Source organism: Canis lupus, chromosome 17, assembly GCF_011100685.1.
Source record: "Canis lupus familiaris isolate Mischka breed German Shepherd chromosome 17, alternate assembly UU_Cfam_GSD_1.0, whole genome shotgun sequence".
Classification (NCBI taxonomy): domain Eukaryota; kingdom Metazoa; phylum Chordata; class Mammalia; order Carnivora; family Canidae; genus Canis; species Canis lupus.
Genome location: NC_049238.1, coordinates 29,834,975 through 29,851,810, shown reverse-complemented (window position 1 = coordinate 29,851,810; position 16,836 = coordinate 29,834,975). Strand labels below are relative to the sequence as shown.

The 16,836-nt window shown below is 34.8% G+C and overlaps 1 protein-coding gene across 1 annotated transcript in view; it reads left to right on the top strand.

Annotated features, from left to right (window-relative positions):
* PRKD3 (protein kinase D3) overlaps positions 1–16,836 on the top strand; it is an 88,464-nt gene that overhangs the window by 2,783 nt on the left and 68,845 nt on the right. The window contains exon 2 of the mRNA XM_038561275.1: positions 5,313–6,267. Coding sequence (XP_038417203.1) covers positions 5,980–6,267 — 288 coding nt within the window. The 5' untranslated portion in view covers positions 5,313–5,979. The remainder of the gene's footprint in view (positions 1–5,312; positions 6,268–16,836) is intronic.

The following is a 16,836-nucleotide window of genomic DNA, read 5'->3' as shown; positions in this document are numbered from 1 at the left end:
TTTCAGTGCCTGAGCAGAGAGCAGACATGGTGTGTTCGCTGTACTCTCTCTGAGAGTGGAAGGTCTGAGATTTAAATGTCACTAGTCCAGATGAACAGAATTTTAGCAGCAACAATTTAGTTGAATGCTTAGCTCTTAGGAAAAGTATTATATTAATCTAAGGAAACAGTTATATTTTGAAAATCTATAGATGTCCGGATTGCTGCAGACTATGAATTTAAAAAACCAACAAAGCTATTTGAATTGTTAATACAGTATACAATATAAAAGCACACTAAGATTATTAAGCCAGGTCAAGCCTGTATCAGGGCAAAACATAGACATTGACTTCAGGACACTAAGAATTGCTCTGGAAAAGGCCACATGCTTTTTTACATGTTAAAAAAATACATGTATATATCAAATCAACAGGAAAAAAAAAAAAAAAGACCATTCATTAGTGTTCCTAGCACACAAAACTAAATCGAACCACTACTGGTGGTAGGGAGTCATGGTAGATATTATGCTAGTCTGAATAGGAAAAGCATTTTACCTCTTTAGTCTTTACTGATTACCAAAAGGACACTGGCTACACTAAATAATGAGCTTCCTTTTGAAGTGTTTAAAACCTGGATTTGTTTTGTCTTCCTGGAATCCTCTTCCCTCCTCTCTCTCCTTCCCTGACTTCTATTTATCCTTTAGGTCTTAGCTTATTAAGCACACTTCCTTAAGGTCACCTTGTGTGAGACCCCAGCTGAAATTAGGTCCTTTAAGTATACTTGTCATATCATTTTTCACAATTTGTAGTTAACTTGCTATTTTTGTGTGTGGTATTTGTTTAATGTGTGTGTCCCACATCACTCTGTAAGCTCCAGAGAGAGCAGTATCCATGTATGTTTTGGTTACTGCTGTATAACCACAGTGTCTCTAATAGTCTGGCATATAATAGGCACTCAGTAAATGTCGAAGGAAAATGCTTTTTGAGTTTCTAAGTAGAGGCTTTGCTAAGTTAGGAGATATGTACATGCAGGAGGGAGATAAGGGATTGGGAGAGAAAGGTGGATCGCCTTGTGATGTTTCCATAAAGTGACAGGCCTTTGTTTTACCTTGTCTGTAGTAATAGGGCAGGTTGGGCTCAAGATTCCTTTTTTTTTTTTTTTTTTTTAAGATTTTATTTATTTATTCATGAGAGACAGAGAGAAAGAGAGAGAGAGAGAGAGGCAGAGACACAGGCAGAGGGGGGGAGCAGGCTTCATGCAGGGAGCCCGATGGCAGGGAACCCGATGTGGGTCTCCAGAATCAGGCCCTGGGCTGAAGGCGGCGCTAAACCACTGAGCCATCTGGGCTGCCCCTCAAGATTCTTTTAATGTTTCATCTTTTGTTTCCATTCAACAGTGGTGATGGATTATGTAAACTCATTTGGATGGGATATGTGACAGAAAGCTCCCCAAAAGAGTATTTGAGATGTTCCAAATAAATATATTAATTGGCGTTGGTGGTATAGTGGTGAGCATAGCTACCTTCCAAATAAACATATTAGAAATGCTTGCCAATTGATAGCTGTTAGAAACAAACATATCTCGATACATAGTTTATAAATTAGTAATTGTCTTGTCTTAGTTTCCTAATTGAAACATAAAGACAAAATAAGTTACTAGATTTTTTGATACTAATCTTAATATTTTTCAGCCTACATCCTACTGCATCTTATCCAGCAAATCAGGGTTCCATAAAATAAAAGGAGAAAACAGATGGTTTGAGTGGGCAGAAGCTAATATGACAGCTCATTTAGTTTCTTCTATTTGTTTTTGTGCTGCCACTTTAAAAAATCTTTTTTATACAAAATTTCCAAGATGTAAAATTTATGTAGCTGATTAATAGTTATCAGTAGTTCTGATAAATTGATCGATTGCATTATTAGACAGTTACTATTATTTGGCTAATATTAACAGGTATAATAAAATGAAAATTTAGGGCAGCCCCGGTGGTGCAGTGATTTGGCGCCGCCTGCAGCCTGGGGTGTGATCCTGGAGACCCTGGATCGAGTCCCACATCGGGCTCCCTGCATGGAGCCTGCTTCTCCCTCTGCCTGTGTCTCTGCCTCTCTCTCTGTGTCTATGAATAAATTTAAAAGAAAAAGAAAATTTAGTGGGAAGACATCCATCGAAAATAAATTATTACTGAACACAGCGGTGTCTTGTATTTTGAAGTATTTAACCTAAATACAGTATCATTTGTATTTTACTACCTTTTTTTTCTTTATCACAGTTTAGCTTTTGAAACTACTAGAGTCAAGTATGTTAAGTAGCTCATTACCTCAGGAGGTGGAGGGAAATAGTAGAAAGAACATGGGCTTTGCAGTCAGGGAAACTTTAGTTTGAATCCCAGGTTCCATCTCATATTAGTTGTGAGCAAGCAACTTCTCTGAAACTCTAGTTCCTTTCCTTAAAACAGAATTAAATCTCATAGGGTTGTTATAAGGATGTAATAAAGTATCATATCTGAATTACAGCTTTTGGCCTAAAGTAGGACCTTCATGATTAATTCTTTCATGTAATTACTATGAAAATTATTGGGACTTAATGAGCACTTAACTGTAAGCCAGGTCCTATTGAAGGTACTTTACATGCAGTAGCTTCATCCTCATAACGTCCTGTGAAGTAAGCAAGTACTGCTCTTATCTTTATTTCTCTGCAGTGATACTGAATAAAGGTGATTATTCTCCTACCACCTTTTCAAATATTTGAAGACCATTATTCTATTTAGTTTTGTTAAGCATATATTTGTCACATGACATCGTTTTAACCTTTATCTGGATGCATGCTCTTATTTTTTTTAATCAATATAACTCTTATAAATGTGGAGTGTACAAATGAACACAATGGTAATGTAGGCTGATTAGCAACAGAGTTTACAGATTGATGTTGATGTGTTCTCGGTGTCCTGGGGGGTTAGATTTGCATTGATTCTTTTAGTCAACGATTAGCAGCCCTTATTAATAAAATCTTAGGTGGCCTTTTAAGAAGAGCTTCTGAATGAGCTCTTCATTTCTTCTTCATTGCATATTTAACTTTTTGAAACTAAATGTAAAGCTTTACACTCACCCTTGTTACATTTCACTTTGTCTGTTTATCCTTGATTGTATACTCTGAGGATTTTATAAGCATGCCTTCTGTGTCTTTATCTTATAAATAGTCAAAATATAGGGCCAGGGACAAAGTTCCAAGGCACATCCCCTAAAGACTTTTTTCATCTGGGTTGATATAGACCAGGAAACTTCCCTGACTGCACTAACATCCAAGTCACACTCAACATATTTTCAAAAACAGCATGGAAAACCATCTTGAATACTGTTTTGTCCAGAATACACTTTTTCCCCCCGTGGCTTTGCTAATTGTGTGATCTTGGGCAAGTACTTTAATTTCTAAGCCTGTTTTCCACCTATAAAATGGGTTGTTGCAGAGGATTAAATGAAGTAACACACATGAAGTGCTTATCTGACAGATAGTTGGAGCTCAGTGACTATAAGTTATTATTCTTATTTCCTGCAACTAAGAAGTCTGAAAATCATTCTTTCCAAGATCTACATGCAGTGGATTTGGCATTATTTGTTCTGTTTGAATTCATGCTGTCATCTAGTGATTATTATATTCTTTTCTGAGTATTCAGACACCACATGTTTTCATAATCTATTTTCAGATTTGACTAAAGATTAATAATTAAGTTTATATGTCTGTGATTTCTGAAATCTTCCCCACTGTCCCAGCTCATAAAATTTGAAGCAACTCTGACCCATCTCCAGGCCCTCAACCCTCTCCAAGATTGCAGGAGTCAGCTTTGTGATTACACTTGTTAATTGCTTTAGCAGCATAGAATGAATTGCATCTGGAACCAAAGACTTGCACTCGTAAAAAGTTGTTTTAGTTTCTCTAATTCACCAGACTTGGGTTTCGGTTCTCATTGCTCTTCTACAACTTTAGTTTAAAAACTTAGGAGAAGATAAGCAAAATACAAGTTGAGCAATTCTGCCTTCTTTACGTGCTCTCTCAACCTTAACAACATCCTCTCTGAGCAGTGATTCTTTCAGTTCCTTGTTCTCTTTGACAAACAGTATGTTATTGTGGAGATACCACTTGGTAAGAAAGTATGAAACTTGGGTCCTAATTCCCCCTCCACCTCTTAATACCCATGTGATGCTGGGCATGTTGCTTTATCTGCTTATGCTTCTATTTTTTTCGTCTGCAAAAATCTATTTGTCTCCAAAGAGATAGGCATAAGGTAAAAAGTATGTAAAACATTTCTAAGATGTTGAGTGCTGTCACATATAAGGTGGAGTAATATTTATTTGAATGTGGTTATAAAAGCTTTTATCTTTGAACAGTTTTTTTCTAAGCCTTAGTTTTTCCTGAGCTTTCGAATTCTTGTTACTGTATCTGTATGCTTTGCTCTCCCGTTATGTTCATCCTAATTTATTTAGCCCCATTAACTACTCTCCAGAGAGTCATTCTGCAACCACATTGGATGCTTCGGTCTTTTGGATCATTGGAATTGTTTACAGCTATATATGTAAAATTTAGACAGATCCCTATGAGTCATTTCTCTTAGGCCATCAGGATCTTACCTTTTGTTTTGTTTTTGAACTGTCCTGTTATAAACTGTGATACATTTGTAACTGAGCCTAGTGCTTTTTACTTTTAGAAAGCATTTATACTAAGACACTTCCTCCCATGTTCCTGTCATAAATATGTCGTTCACATTATAACTGTGCATAGTATGTCCCCTTCGGCTTCCTTAGTCTTCTGAAAGAAATCTGTCAACAAAGCAAGTCACCAATCATATTTTGGCAGAGTTAGACTTTCTGATATAAAAGAGAATACTCTTAATGTGTCTTTATTATGACACATTAATATTATACATCTTTTGTATGGCTGAGTGGTATGTACTTTATTTCTATAACAGTGTCAGTTTTAACCTTCTTTTTAGTACCTTCTATTTTTTTCTTTTTGTTTGTTTTGTAGTCCTAACTCAGTTGTATATTTGTGGAATAAAAGTGTTTGATTTTCAGGTTTCAGTTATTAGTGAAGATTGTCAGGGGCTTTGTGGTGGTGGCAGTGCTGATGGTGAGCAGAAGTGTTTTCCTAAAACTATACGTGCAGCAAAAAATGTCTCTGATAACTAGACCCCCCCAGAATGCCCACCCATTTGGATTTCTCAGTGAGTTATAAACATGCAACCAAAACTTACCATTTAAGAAAATTACAGGGATTCTTGCAGTTTTAAAATAATGTCAAATGAGTATAAAATATTAAGAGTGTTTTTAAAATTCCTTTCAGGCTGACTGCATTTCAGAAAGCATCAACTTTTCGTCAGTGGACCCATTCGTCAAGTGAAATATGCCTGCACTGTTTTAAAAAGCTTTGTGCTTCATCATGGAAAAATTTCCTCCCCTGCCAAAATGAAAGACATTTGAGAAGGTGATTTAAGGTGTGGACATTTGAGAAAGTGCCCCATCAAATCAGTAAACCTCAAGATAAGAGTTAAATAGATTAATCCTAAACACTTATTTTTTAAACCAGGAGGATTTCATCTTAATAGAAAAACAACTTTTATTCAATATGTATTTTCTGAGATTAAAAGAGAGAGACAAGAGTAGACTTAAAAGAAAATAAATGAAGATGGTTAGTAAAGAAGCAATGTCAACTCTTTTCTGATGAGGATAATTCAGTAATGTTAAATCCTTTCCAAATCCTTGGTTGTGGTCCTAAAGACAAGACTCGTTTTTGATGGGACTGATGCTAAGGGAAGTAGGACCTTTTTTATATTCTACTCACAGTTGTAGAAGTTGCAGTCATTGGCATGAGTGGCTTAAAAGAGGAAATAAAATTGTTTTCAATTAAATCCAAAAGTACAGTCATTTTTTTACTGCTGTGATTTTAAAAGCCTCTTCATAACCACTGAAAAAAGAATTGACAACTCTTTTAAAAGATTAAAGAAAGGCAGATGTCTGCAAACAATTCCCCTCCATCAGCCCAGAAGTCTGTATTACCTGCTACTCTTCCTGCTGTGCTTCCAGCTCCTTCTCCCTGTTCAAGTCCTAAAACAGGACTGTCTGCCCGACTCTCTAATGGAAGCTTCAGTGCACCATCACTCACCAACTCCAGAGGCTCAGAGCATACAATTTCATTTCTGCTGCAAATTGGCCTTACACGGGAGAGCGTTACCATCGAAGCCCAGGAATTATCTTTATCTGCCGTCAAGGATCTTGTGTGCTCCGTTGTTTATCAAAAGGTACCATGCATGCTATTTATGTCAGTAGTTTTTCTCCTATTGTTTCAGATACTTTTCTATAAATTATACATGCAACAGTGAGTTAACACATTTGGATCAATCGTTTATATCCTAATTTGGATCATTTTGGCAGAGTGCTAATAGACTAGAAGCCTAAAGTCTGAAATTTCAGATTCTAACAACTGGAGCTTTTATCCTAACTTCAAAATATTGCCTATTCAGTTTTTCTTTTGAGAAAGGAAGATTCATGTACAAGTCTCATTTGTTTTTAGAGAAAACAGGAGGTAGAAGGTGCAGGGCATCCAGGTGGCTTACCAAAAGGATGGGCCTCTGTCCATACCTCTTCCTAGGTGCGCTGTGTTCTGCCCTCTTTTTGTACCTTCTTCCTTCCCTTTAAGTCTTGATTTCACCTGTACTGCCATTTAATATGCAAAGACCACTCCCTCTTGCTTAAAAAAATAGGTAAATTAGTTTTGAATACGACGATATATAAATTGAAGGTGGCTTTATTTTGTTTCCCTTCCTACCTCCTGCCCTATACTATACCATTTTTTGAAGAACCTGAGCTATAAATGTCTTTATTAATCTTGATTTGATGGGTAAATGTTCTCTATTTTATATTAAAACTATATTTAAGTAAGAATTTGTTACATTTTATTTTTAATGGACTGAGCATATGTTTCAAACAAATTAGTATACTTCTTATTTTAAAAATCATGTTAGGTGAGATTGATATATTTTTACTCAGGATCCTCATCTTACTGTTTGCGTTTTAACATCTTATGTTTTATATGATTTATTATTATCTTCTGATGTAAAAGTAATTAACAGTCTAAAATGTTATGCAGTTTGTAGAAATAGCCTGTGCCTCCTGTGTGGCAACAGTAACTCATCTATTGAAATGTGGCCTAAGGATTAACTTTCCTTTCTTAGATCTGTAGAACCATCTGCCTGTCTCTTAAGTATCTTTACTTTTATTTTCTTTCATTAATTGTTACAGAGGTTTTTCACAAATATTTTGACTAGGTTTTTAAAGGTAAGATTTTAACTACAGTTTGTAACTTGAATGTTTTCTTTTTATTTGAGCCCATAGAAATTGATAACTAATGTCTTAGTTGAGTCTGTATTATTGTTTTCAATTTTATAAAATTTCACTTCGTTCTTATATACATACAGAGTCTTATATACATACTGATTTTCACATTACCTCATTCTTAATATAGATGTGAGATGTGGGTCGATGGATCAAACTCTTAGGAAACTAGGTTAAAAATCATAATCCATGAACAATTACAGCGATAGCAAGGAAATTGGATAGAGCTGGAAAAAAGCTAACTTAGGGTAAACTTTATATAAATATAAAATAGAATTACTGATTATAGAGCTAGCCAGCATAAAATGAGTATCATAGTAAACTGAATTTGAATCAGTATTATAATGATATAGGGATGTATTTGGCAAAAATATATAGTATATATAGGGTGTAAACATATTACACACTATTTTTGACATTTGCTGGGATCCTAACTGTTGTTTGTGTAGTGTAAAAGAGTTTTGAGCTTGAAACTAGGTGAGCTGTAGTGTTTAATTTCTGTATTACTTTGCACAAGTGATGTGACTTCTCTAGATTACAGTTTCCAAATCTATCAAATGATTGAGTTGGGACAATTTCTGGTGTGTAATTCCAGCAGTGAGATTCAGAATCATTTAATCTAAATTTTGGTCTTCACTGCTAGAGACAGATGAAGGAGAAAGGTGTTTCAATGGATGACTTGCTCCAGGCTGAGTCCGAGAAAAATCTTAAGAGCATCAGCTTGAATTCTGAGATTTTATAGAGGTGTCTCATGGATCCCTAACTTACCTGGAGGATGGAAAAACCAAGTCAGAAGTACTTTTGTTTTTACTTTCCCTCTTTCCTATGGCACTTGTTCACTAGTCGCCCATTTTCATTACTTGAACCTTGTATAGCTCCAGGTTTACTGCCAGTACTCTCATGGGCATGCCTGCGTTTCTTCACTTCTATTCTTAGTAATTGCATTTACCTGAACCTTTTAAAAGATAGGTTACTGGTTAAATTTTAGGAAATAGATTAACCAAATGTCTCTTCCCTCAAAAAGCTTATAATCTACTGAAGGAAACATGCTCACCAGAGTAAAATATAAAGAGTAGAAAGTGAAGTTAAAGAGTGCTCTTCTCAGATAGATAAAGGATGTGGGAAGACTTCAAAAAGAAAATGACATTTCATTTGATACCTTAAAGAATGAGCAAGATTTCAATAACGTGGTGGGAGGTAAGGAATACATTCCAGATAAAAGAATCAAGATGAGCAAAGATACAGAAGGGGAAAAGAGGAAGATTATAATAGGTAACGTTTACTGAGTGCCTGCTTCAGGAGCTTTGCATTCACTTTTTCTGACTAATCCTCACAACACTTTGTGGTGCATCTCAAACTTTAATGTGTATGCCAATCATCTAGTGATTTCTACTACGATGTAGATTTGGGATGAGTAAGTTTGGGGTTGGTCTGCATTTGTAGTATACTCTTAAGTGATATAGATGCTCCTTTTCTAAGGACCTCACTGAGTAGAAAGGGTATAGGTGTTATAACTGCTACTGAATAAAGGAGGAAACTGAATTTCAAAGGCATTTAATTACTGAAAGTCAGAATTCAAACACAGGTCTTTTTTTTTTTTTTTTTTTTACGATTTTATTTATTTGAGAGGGAGAGTGAGTGAGAGAGAGAGAGAGCATGAGCGGAGGGGAGGGGCAGAGTAGGAGGGAGAAGTAGGCTTCCTACTCCATCCCAGGACCCTGGGATCATGACCTGAGCTGAAGGCAGATGCTTAACTGACTGAGCACCCTGAATGCTCCCAAACACAGGTCTTTTTTTTTTTTTAACTCAAAAACCTGTATCCTCTTTTCACTGCACCACACTTAACTTCCTTGTGCCAAAGAAAAGTTTCCCACTTGATTCCTGTAAGAATGGAGATTTAACTAAGGTCTATGTGCAGAAATGCAACATGATCAGATTTGTGTTTTGGAAAGCTTAAATGTGTAACTAAGTGTAATATAAAGTAAGGAGATCAGGTAGGAAGCCATTATAATGAAGAATGGAACTGAAATGGTTGGAAAGTGATGGTATATTTGAAGGGTATTGGGAAAGTAGTGTTGGTAAAACTTGACAGCCTATCGAACATAGAGGAAGAATAAATGGCAGAGGGGCGGTGTGAGTGATGGATGGGCGTTGATACTGGTAACCAAGATAGAAAATTCAGGAAGAAAAGTAAGGTTTTTCTGGGGAGATAATGGGACTGATTTTTATCAAACTCTAATACGACAGAGTTCCTGTGTTCTAGAAATTTTTAAAGATTAGGGCTCTAGTGTCTGGTGTGACTCTTGAAATGGAATCATTATTCCTCCAGAGGAATCTTCCCATCTCTGGGTTTGCAGAGAAACAAACAAGGCTGAAAAGTAATGAAAATAGCTCTTGGTTTGGAGGACAGAGGAAAAGCTTCTAAAAGTTAGTGAAATAAGCCCTACTTTTAAATTAAGAGAGGAAGCTACCTGACCTATAATTTCATGTTAACAATATTTTAGATATTCTAAAATGCATTTTTAGTCTACCCATAATACCGAAGGTATATTCTATCTATTTTACATTTTTTGCTGTCCAGTGTTAACAATATATTAGTAATAATTGATATCAGATATAAGGAATAGGAATTTGACCTTAGGTTTAAGAATGCCATTTACAAATTTGTAAGGCTTTTTAAATTACTACTGTAGAGTATGGTTTGTGGAATTCTTTAAAAGTTTTTGTAATTATTAAAGAAGGAGACATTGTGTGTGTACATGGATGGAGGAGAGGGAGATCTACAAGATATATAGGATATATAGATAACATAGTAAGTGCAGAACAGGACATACTATGCTATCATTTTGTATTACACATGCTTACACATACATATGTACACATACATGATTTCTTGATTGTTTTTAGATGACCTTGGAAGGAGAGAGAGTTTTCTTCCAGGAAGGGTACTGGTGACTGGGGAATAAGAGTGAAAAGGAGATTTACATTTCATTTATACCCTTGTGTACCTTTTGGATTTTGTGCCTTATACATGTATTCCATATTCAGAAATAATATTTAAATATTTTTTAGAATAACAGTGCAGTGATCTAAAAGGAATGACCATTACATTTTAAAATTATTTTGTTGGGTAAGATTGGATTTTATGTTGCTTTATTTTCTAGCACCTTTCAGACATTAACTAGAAATGTGCCATATAATATATGCAGTTATTTTTCTCTCTTTAAAGAGATATTTTTGTTAGGTGTTTGTCTTTAAAAATCAGATGAGATTTAATTTACTTATAATAAAATTCATCCATGTTAAGATCATAAGTTTGATGAATTTTAACAGTTGTGTGCAGTTGTGCAACTATCACCCATTCAAGATATAGAGCATTTCTGTCACCCCATAAGTTCCCTCTTAAACTTTTGCAGTCTTTTCCTCATGCTCATCCTGGTCCTGGACTACCATTACTCTGCATTCTGTTACCGTGATTACATGTTTTCTAGATTTTCAAATAAATGAAGTCATATAGAATGTAGTCTTTTGTTCTGCCATCTTTCACATATCTCAGTGTTTTTTGCTTTTTCCTTTTAATTCATCCATGCTGTTAGGTATGTCAGTAGTTCCTTTTTGTGGCTGAGTACTCTTCCATTGCATGGCTATACTATACTTTGTTTATTCATTCATCAGTTGATTGATATTAGAGTTTTTTCTAATTTGGGGGCATTATGAATAAAGTTGCTATGGACATTATCATTCAAATCTTGCTTGTAGTTACATATTTTCATTTCCTTGGGGAAATTTTTAAGAGTAACATGGCTGTATGCTTACCAACACTTGGTATTTCCAATCTTTTTATTTTTTTATTTTTTTTAAATTATTTATTTATTTATTTATGATAGTTACACAGAGAGAGAGAGAGGCAGAGACACAGGCAGAGGGAGAAGCAGGCTCCATGCACTGGGAGCCTGACGTGGGATTCGATCCCGGGTCTCCAGGATCGTGCCCTGGGCCAAAGGCAGGCGCCAAACCACTGCGCCACCCAGGGATCCCCCAATCTTTTTAATTTAACCTTTCTGATTGGTATGTAGTAATATCTATTTGTGGTTTTAATTTGCATTTTCCTAATTACAAATAAGATAGGCTATCTGTCCATGGGCTTAATTGCCATTCACGTATTTTTTTGGTTAAGTTCTGTACAGATTATCTTATTGAGGTATAAAAAGTTCTTTAACATTTCAGATAAAAGTTCTTATCAGATATAAAATGCAGATGTCTTCTTTTAGTCTGTGATTTCTTTTCATCCTTTCTCTTTAAATAATAGTCTAAATAATCATCATTTTAAAGGCTACTGTTAGTCACCTTGATGCATAGTAGTTTACAGCCAGTTTCTTATTCTGGTCATTTATGTTGCTAATGATTTTTTTTTTTTTTCAGTTTTATGGAGATATAATTGATATATAAATTTGTATTAGTTTAAGGTATACAACATAATGATATATGTATATTTTGCAGAATGATAACTACAATAAATGTAGTTAACATATATCACCTCCTACGGTTAATTTTTTTCTTGTGATGAGAACTCCTCTAAGATCTATTCTCTTAGCAGCCTTCAAATATACAGTAAAGAATTGTTAACTATAGTCATCTTGCTCTACATCACATTGCCAGAACTTATTTAGCTTATAACTAGGAGTTTGTACCCTTTGAGCACTTTTACTCATTTTCACCCTCTACCTCCGGTAACCACTAATCTGTCCTGTTTCTGTAGGTTAAGTTATATGAGATTCCACATATAAGTGAGATCATACAGTAGTTTTCTTGCTCTGCTTGACTTATTTAACATAATGCCCATAAGGTTCACCCATGCTGTCACAAATGGTAGGATTTCCTTCCTTTTGTGGCTGAATAATATTCTATTTTATTTATACCACAATTTCTTCATTCATCTTTGGATGGACATTTGGTTGTTTTCCTGTCTTGGCTATTGTAAATATAAAGATGCATTGACTTGGAGTGCAGATAATCTATTAGAGGTAGTGATTTTGTTTTCTTCAGATATATACCCAGAAATGGAGTTCCTGGGTCATACGGTAGTTCTATTTTTAATTTTTTGAGGAATGTCCACACTGTTTTCTATAGTGGATGCATAAATTTAGATTCTCACAGCAGTGCACAAGGGTTCCCTTTTCTTCACATTCTCACCAACACTTGTTATCTCTTGTCTTGTTGATGATAGCCATTCTGACAGCCATAAGGTGATATCTCCTTGTGGTTTTAATTTGCATTTCCCTGATGATTAGTGATAGGGAGGACCTTATCATGTGCCTGCTGGCTAATTGTATGTCTTCTTTAGGGTAAGGTCTATTCAGTTCTTCCACCCATTTCTAAATGAGATTGTTTGTTTTTGCCATTGAGTTTTAGGAGTTCTTTTTATATTTTGGCTGTTAAACCCTTATCAGATGCATGTTTTGCAAATACTTTTCCCCCTTTGTAGTTGCCTTTTCATTTTGTTAGTAGTTTCTTTTGCTGAGAAGCTTTATAGTTTAATGTAGTCCCACTGGTTTATTTTTGCTTTTGTTGTCTTGTGTTTGGTGTCAGATCCAAAGAGTCATTGCCAAGAATGATGTCAAGGAATTTATTTCCTATGTTTTCTATTTGGAGTTTTGTGGTTTCAGGTATTTATTTCCTATGTTTTCTATTTGGAGTTTTGTGGTTTCAGGTGGTATGTTAAAGTCTTAAGTCCATTTTGAGTTGATTTTTTATCTATGGTCTGAAATAGGGGTTCAGTTTCATTCTTTTGCACATCCCAGTTCTCCCAGCACCATTTGTTGAAAAAAATGTCTTTTCCATTGTATATTTCTGATTTCTTTTTTTTTTTTTTTAAGATTTTATTTATTTATTCATGAGAGAGACAGAGAGAGGCAGAGACACAGGCAGAGGAAGAAGCAGGCTCCATGCAGGAAGCCCAATGTGGGACTTGATCCCTGGACTCTGGGATCACGCTGTGAGCCAAAGGCAGAGGCTCAACCCCTGAGCCACCTAGACATCCCTTCCTGGTTTCTTTGTGAAATTCTGTCAGAAATTCATCGACCATATGTGCATAGGTTTATTTCTAGGCTCTCTGTTCCATTGATTTATATGTCCATTCTTAGGCCAGTACCATAGTGTTTTGATTATGATAGCTTTGAAGTATAGTTTGAAATCAAGAAGTGTAAATGCTTCCAGCTTTGTGGAACTGAAGATTGCTTTGGCTATTCAGGATCTTTTGTGTTTCTGTATAAATTTTAAGATTGTTTTTTCCGTTTCTGTGAAAAATACCATTGGAAATTTTATAGGGATTGCATTGAATCTGTAGATTATTTTGGGTAGTATGGGTATTTTAATAATAGTCTTTAATAATAGTCCATGAACACAGAATATTTTTCCATTTATTTGGATCTTTTTCAATTTCTTTTGTTAATGCCTTACAATTTTTAGTGTGTAGATCTTTCACCTTCTTCATTAAATTTATTTATAGGTATTTTGGGGTTTTTTGATGCAATTATACATGGGATTGTTTTCTTAATTTCTCTTTCGGATGTTAACTTATTGTATAGAAGGGCAACTGATTTTTGTATATTGATTTTGTATCTGGCAACTTCACTGAATTTGTTTATTAATTCTAACAAAATTTTGGGTGGAGTGTTTCATGTCACTTACAAATATAGCCAATTTTACTTCTTCCTTTCTTAGATGTCTTTTATTTCTTTGTCTTGCCTAATTGTTCTGGCTAGGACTTCCAGTACTATATTGGAAAGTGTCAAGAATGAACATCCCTGTCTTGTTCCTGATCTTCGGTTTCCGCCCCAAGTATGGTGTTAGTTGTGGGCTTGTCATATACAGGCTCTGTTATCTGTTATGTTGAAGTATTTTTCCTCTCTATCTCACTTCATTTAGAGTTTTTGTCATGAATTGATGTTGAATTTTGTCAAATGCTTTTTCTGCGCCTGTTGAGATGACAATATGATTTTTATCCTTTATTATGTTAATATGGTATTGCATTTATTGATTTGCAGATGTTGAACTATCCTTGCATCACTGGAATAAATCCACTTGATCATGGTATATGACATTTGTATGCTAACATTTGTTGAGGATATTTGCCTATGTGTTCAACAAGAATGTTGGGTTATAATTTTTTTTTCTTGTAGTGTCCTTGTCTGTCTTTGGTATCAGGGTAATGCTGGCCTTATGAGCCTGGAAATGTTCCTTCCTCTTTATTGTTTGGAAGAGTTTGAGAAGGATTGGTATTCTTTAAATGTTTGGTAGAATTTACCAGTGAAGCCATCTGGGTTTTTGTTTGTTGTTGGGAGGATTTTGATTACCAATTCCATCTTTTTACTATGAATTGGTCTGTTAATATTTTCTACTCATTCATGATTTAGGCTTGGTAGATTGTTCTAGGAATATATTCATTTCTTCCAACTGTCCAATTTGTTGGTTTATAATTGTTTATAGAAGCCTTTTATGATCCTTTGTACAGTGTCACTTCTTTCATTTGTAATTTTAAGTCCTCTTTTTCTTTAAGGTAAAGGTTTGTCTGTTTTGCTTATCTTTTAAAAAAAAACAGCTCAATTTCATTCATCTTTTTTTTTTTTTTTTTTTTCATTTTTTTTTTTCATTCATCTTTTCTATTATCATTTTAGTCTATTTATTTTCACTATGATCTTTGTAATTCTTTCCTTCTGCTAACTTTGGGCTTCGTTTATTATTTTTCTAGTCCCTTGAGGTGTAAAGTTAGGTTGTTTGAGATCTTTTCTTTTTTTCTTAATGTAGGCATTTATTGCTATGAACTCTCTCAGAACTTGCTGCATCCCATAGGTTTGGTATGTATTTTCATTTTCATTTGTCTCAAGATATTGATTTCTCTTTGATCTTGCCTTGTTGACTCATTGTACAGTTGCATGTTGTTTAATGTCCACATATTTGTGAATTTTCCAGGATTTTTTTTGTTTTTGTAATTGATTTCTAGTTTCATACCATTGTCCTGAGGAAAGATGTCTAATATGATTTCAGTCCTGTTAAATTTATTGACTTGAAAAAAAAAATTTATTGACTTGTTTTGTGGCCTAACATGGTCTTTCCTGGTGAATGTTCCATGTTTGCTTGAGAATAATATGAATTCTGCTACTTTAGGATGGAATGTTACTGTAAATGTCTGTTAAGTTTATGGTCCAATGTATAGTTTAATTCCGTTGTTCCTTTTTGATTTTCTATCTGGATGATCTATCCATTGTTGAAAGTGTGGTATTAAAGTGTGTTGTATTGTATTTGTATAGTAATTGTATTTTATGTTCATTACCCTATTGTATAGGTGTCTATGTCTTCTTTCAAGTATCTTATTATTGGCTTTATATACTTTATAAAGGCCTTTATAGGTGCCTCTATATTGGGTGCATAAATATTTACAAATTTTGTCTCTTATTACAGTCTTTGGCTTAAAGTTTATTTTGTCTGATCTAAGTTAGGTTATATACTTTTCATTATGATGCACTATACTCTTCATTCTTTTATTTTTTTTCTCTTCATTCTTTTAACAGTATCATTTAGAGAGCCAAAAATTATAATTTTAAATGAAGTACAATTAACTTTTTCCTTTATGGATAGTGCTTTTGTTTCATATTTAAAAAGTATTTGCCTGGGGTGCTGGGGTGGCTCATTTGTTTAGGCCTCTGCCTTAAACTCAGGTCACAATCTCAGGGTCCTGGGATCGAGCCCTGCATCAGGCTCCTTCTCAGAGTGAAGTCTGCTTCTTCCTCTGACTGCCCCCCCCTCCACTTGTGCTCTCTTTCTCTCTCTCACTATCAAATAAATAAAATCTTCTTTTAAAAAGTATTTGCCAAAAAAAAAAAAAAAAAGTATTTGCCTAAATGAAGATAACAAAGGTTTTATTCCCTGTTTTCTTCTGGAAGTTTCATAGTTTTAGCTTTTACCTTTATAGTCCATATGTTAGTTCTTTGAGGCTGCCACAGCTGCATGGCTTAAACAATAGAAATTTTTCTGACAGGCTAGCTGTTTCTAATTGAAGTATCAGTTGGGTTTGTTCCTTCTAAGGGCTATAAGTAAGAATCTGTTTTTTGCCTCTCTCCCAGTCTTTAAGGCCTCAAACTTTCCTTGAGATGTTCTCCCTGTGTCTTCATATTGTCTTCTCTTTATATATATCTGTGTTTACAAATTTCCCCTTTTTATAAGGACACCGTCCTGTTGGGCTAGGGTGCTCTTTAGAGACTTCATCCTACCTGGATCATCTGTCTACAAAAGCCGTATTTCCAAAGGTCACATTCACAGTTACTGGGGGTTAGGACTTAACATCTTTTGGAGGAATACAGTTCAACTCATAACAATCCGTTTCAAAATAATTTTTATATATGGTGTGAGGTAAAGGTTAAGCTTCATTTCTTTGCATTGAACATCCAATTTTTCCCAGACCTTTTGTTGAAAAGACT